This window comes from Cyprinodon variegatus, unplaced genomic scaffold (assembly GCF_000732505.1).
Source record: "Cyprinodon variegatus isolate N-32 unplaced genomic scaffold, C_variegatus-1.0 Scaffold2196, whole genome shotgun sequence".
NCBI lineage: Eukaryota > Metazoa > Chordata > Actinopteri > Cyprinodontiformes > Cyprinodontidae > Cyprinodon > Cyprinodon variegatus.
In genome coordinates, this window is record NW_015152649.1 from 9,519 (window position 1) to 12,087 (window position 2,569).

The following is a 2,569-nucleotide window of genomic DNA, read 5'->3' on the forward strand; positions in this document are numbered from 1 at the left end:
GTGGGGGTGGGGGGGTCCATGAACCTATGTTGCTGTCAGAAGATAACTTAAAGGATCACATACCTCATACTTGCCTATCTAACACTATGGTATTTATGTTTTAACTTCTTTGAAATACCCTGAAAATGCTTTAGGATATAGACGTCACTTTTAGGGAAGCAAATGCTTGTACAAAACAAAGGATGCAATCTTACCATAATGCACTTGGTCAGGTAGTTAAAGACGGTTGCCTTCAGCTCAAAGTTCTCCCCTCGGATTATAGAGTAGGGCAGGGTGAGCTCCAGGAAGAAAGGCTGGAAGACGGTGAGATTCTGACGAGGAGCCAAACCAAAACCCTGAGAGGACAAACAGAAAGTCTCTGTCTCCCAGGTGGTGATGGTGTCTGGGACAGTGAAGGACACGTCCTTCGTCCCAGAAGGTCTGAATCAACAAAAAATAAAATGTAATTATAAGTGTAGGATATGCAAACATAAAGAAATAGCACACATTAAGTAACTAGTAAGCACAGTTTTTAGTATGTTTAGCATGAATGTATACCATCATTGTGGCCATAAAAGAGCCATTAATACAATAACAGGCCATGGAGAAAGTCTTAATGCACGTTTTAACTGCCAGAAATAACAGTAGTAATTGACAAAAAAGGTTAGCACAGCTTTTTGGAGAAGAAAGTTATTCTATATTTAGATTTACGAAAAGTAAAAACATCATCATTGAACCTAAATATTATAGCATCCAAAAAATATACCGACAGCCACCAGCAAACAACCACCACAGAGCCGGTAAAGGAAAATGGAGGAGTGAAAGTGCATCTCTAATGTGCAGCAAAAGGGATTTAGATTTTCTCCCTCAAAAATCATATAGGAGCTCTGGCCAAAACACTTGTAACTTTACTCTCCTTACAGCAAATCACGTTTTATTTCCGATTTAGACAGATTTTTGTCGTAGTTTTGTGCATAAAATATGTCAATTACTAGATCGTTAGATACATTAGCTTTTAAAAACAAACATTACATGTTTGATTGACGAGGATCTTATTAAAGAATGATCAGCATTTTTAAAGAGAACTGAATGTTTAAAAGGAGAAGATTCTTCAACTCAGCGACAGGATATGAAATGCATTTGCTTTTGGTTTATTTCAAATGAGCAAAAAGCGGATAATTTTTTTATTACACATAAATAGATTACCGGTAATTAATTTCATGGGTGGAAAAGGAATTACCTTAGGGTTAGGATTAGGATTCACTCAGTGGTAACCTACTGAGCCTACTGGCACAATCGGAAGCCATTCCATGGGGCTGATAACCACTAATAATGAGGATTTATTTAGATGATAACAATCGAAACAGCTGCAAACAGCCACTCAGTATTTACTGTGTAAAAGAAGACAGAATCAAACTAAAGAGGAACCCAGTGAGATGATGAACAGGTTCCATCTATTAGACCGTTTTTATTCTATATCTTCACCTACTGCCAGATATTTCACCTAAATAGATACATTGATCCACCATCATTCAAGAAATACATTTGTCATGTTATTGTGGTCATAACAGGCTATGGTAAGCCATTTTGATATGTACTATTTTTACGTATATGTATTCCTGATATTTAAAAAAAAAAATTGTTCTCAAAATGACCATTAAAAAAATTATGACATTCTTCACATCTAGAATAAACATTCTGATGAATCTCAGATTTCATTTCTATTCTTATATTTCCTAATTCTATTCTCATATTCTTATATTTTGACTATGAAGAAATGTATTTCAGATATCATAAATATATACTTAGTCAAGCTGATTGATGTCAGAACGGCCACTTAAAATATGTAAACATTTCTAAGTATAGAAAACTTATTTCTTACTTGTATATATATATATATATATATATATTATTTAACTTTCTGAAATTCAGTTTCTGTTGCAAAAAATGTAATTGTTTAAACAGTTCAGTCTAGGAATGGGATTTTTTATATCAGGAATCTTATTTTAGTTATCTACAAATGGAACAACAGAGAGACGAGTGCTTTTAATAAGTGGAAAAACTTCCTGCCATAGTGGACTTCATCTAGACCTACTTATCACCAACATTCTTCTACTCCCATCTTCATCCCCTTTGAAGCTGTAGTGCTGTTTCTCTGTATTTTGAACAGAATCTCCATTTTATTTTTCACTTCTTCATTAAAATCTAGTTCCACACTTTAAGGGTCCACTGAGTAAATTTATAGTAAATTTTTTACTCCTATGAGGAGTCGTCATTATTTGACCTGTATGAAATATCCAAAAAGTGTACAGAATGATCCTTTGACCAAAAAGGACCAAAAAGCACAAAATTCCCGGCTGACTCCCAAAACAGGACTGTCCCAACCGTCTATCAGCCAAAAACCTGTCTAAACACAACATGGGAGCTCCAATAAGGCATCATAGCAGCAAAACACCAGAGGAGCCAAACACCAACCACTGGTTTACTTTTCTCTTTCTCTAATCCCATATCCTGTCTGCCTACTTTCAAAATATAATAAAATCCAGTAAAATAAAGGCCTCTAGAGCCTATGAATAATCTTTACTTACGG

General features: G+C 35.0%; 1 protein-coding gene across 1 annotated transcript in view; it reads right to left on the reverse strand.

The window, feature by feature from the left end:
* Nucleotides 1-194: 194 nt before the first annotated feature.
* Nucleotides 195-2,569, reverse strand: part of LOC107105249 (alpha-2-macroglobulin-like) — a gene marked incomplete at its 3' end in the record, with an annotated part of 23,330 nt that continues 20,955 nt past the window's right edge. Inside the window, exon 13 of the mRNA XM_015405376.1 lies at nt 195-335. Coding sequence (XP_015260862.1) covers nt 195-335 — 141 coding nt within the window. The remainder of the gene's footprint in view (nt 336-2,569) is intronic.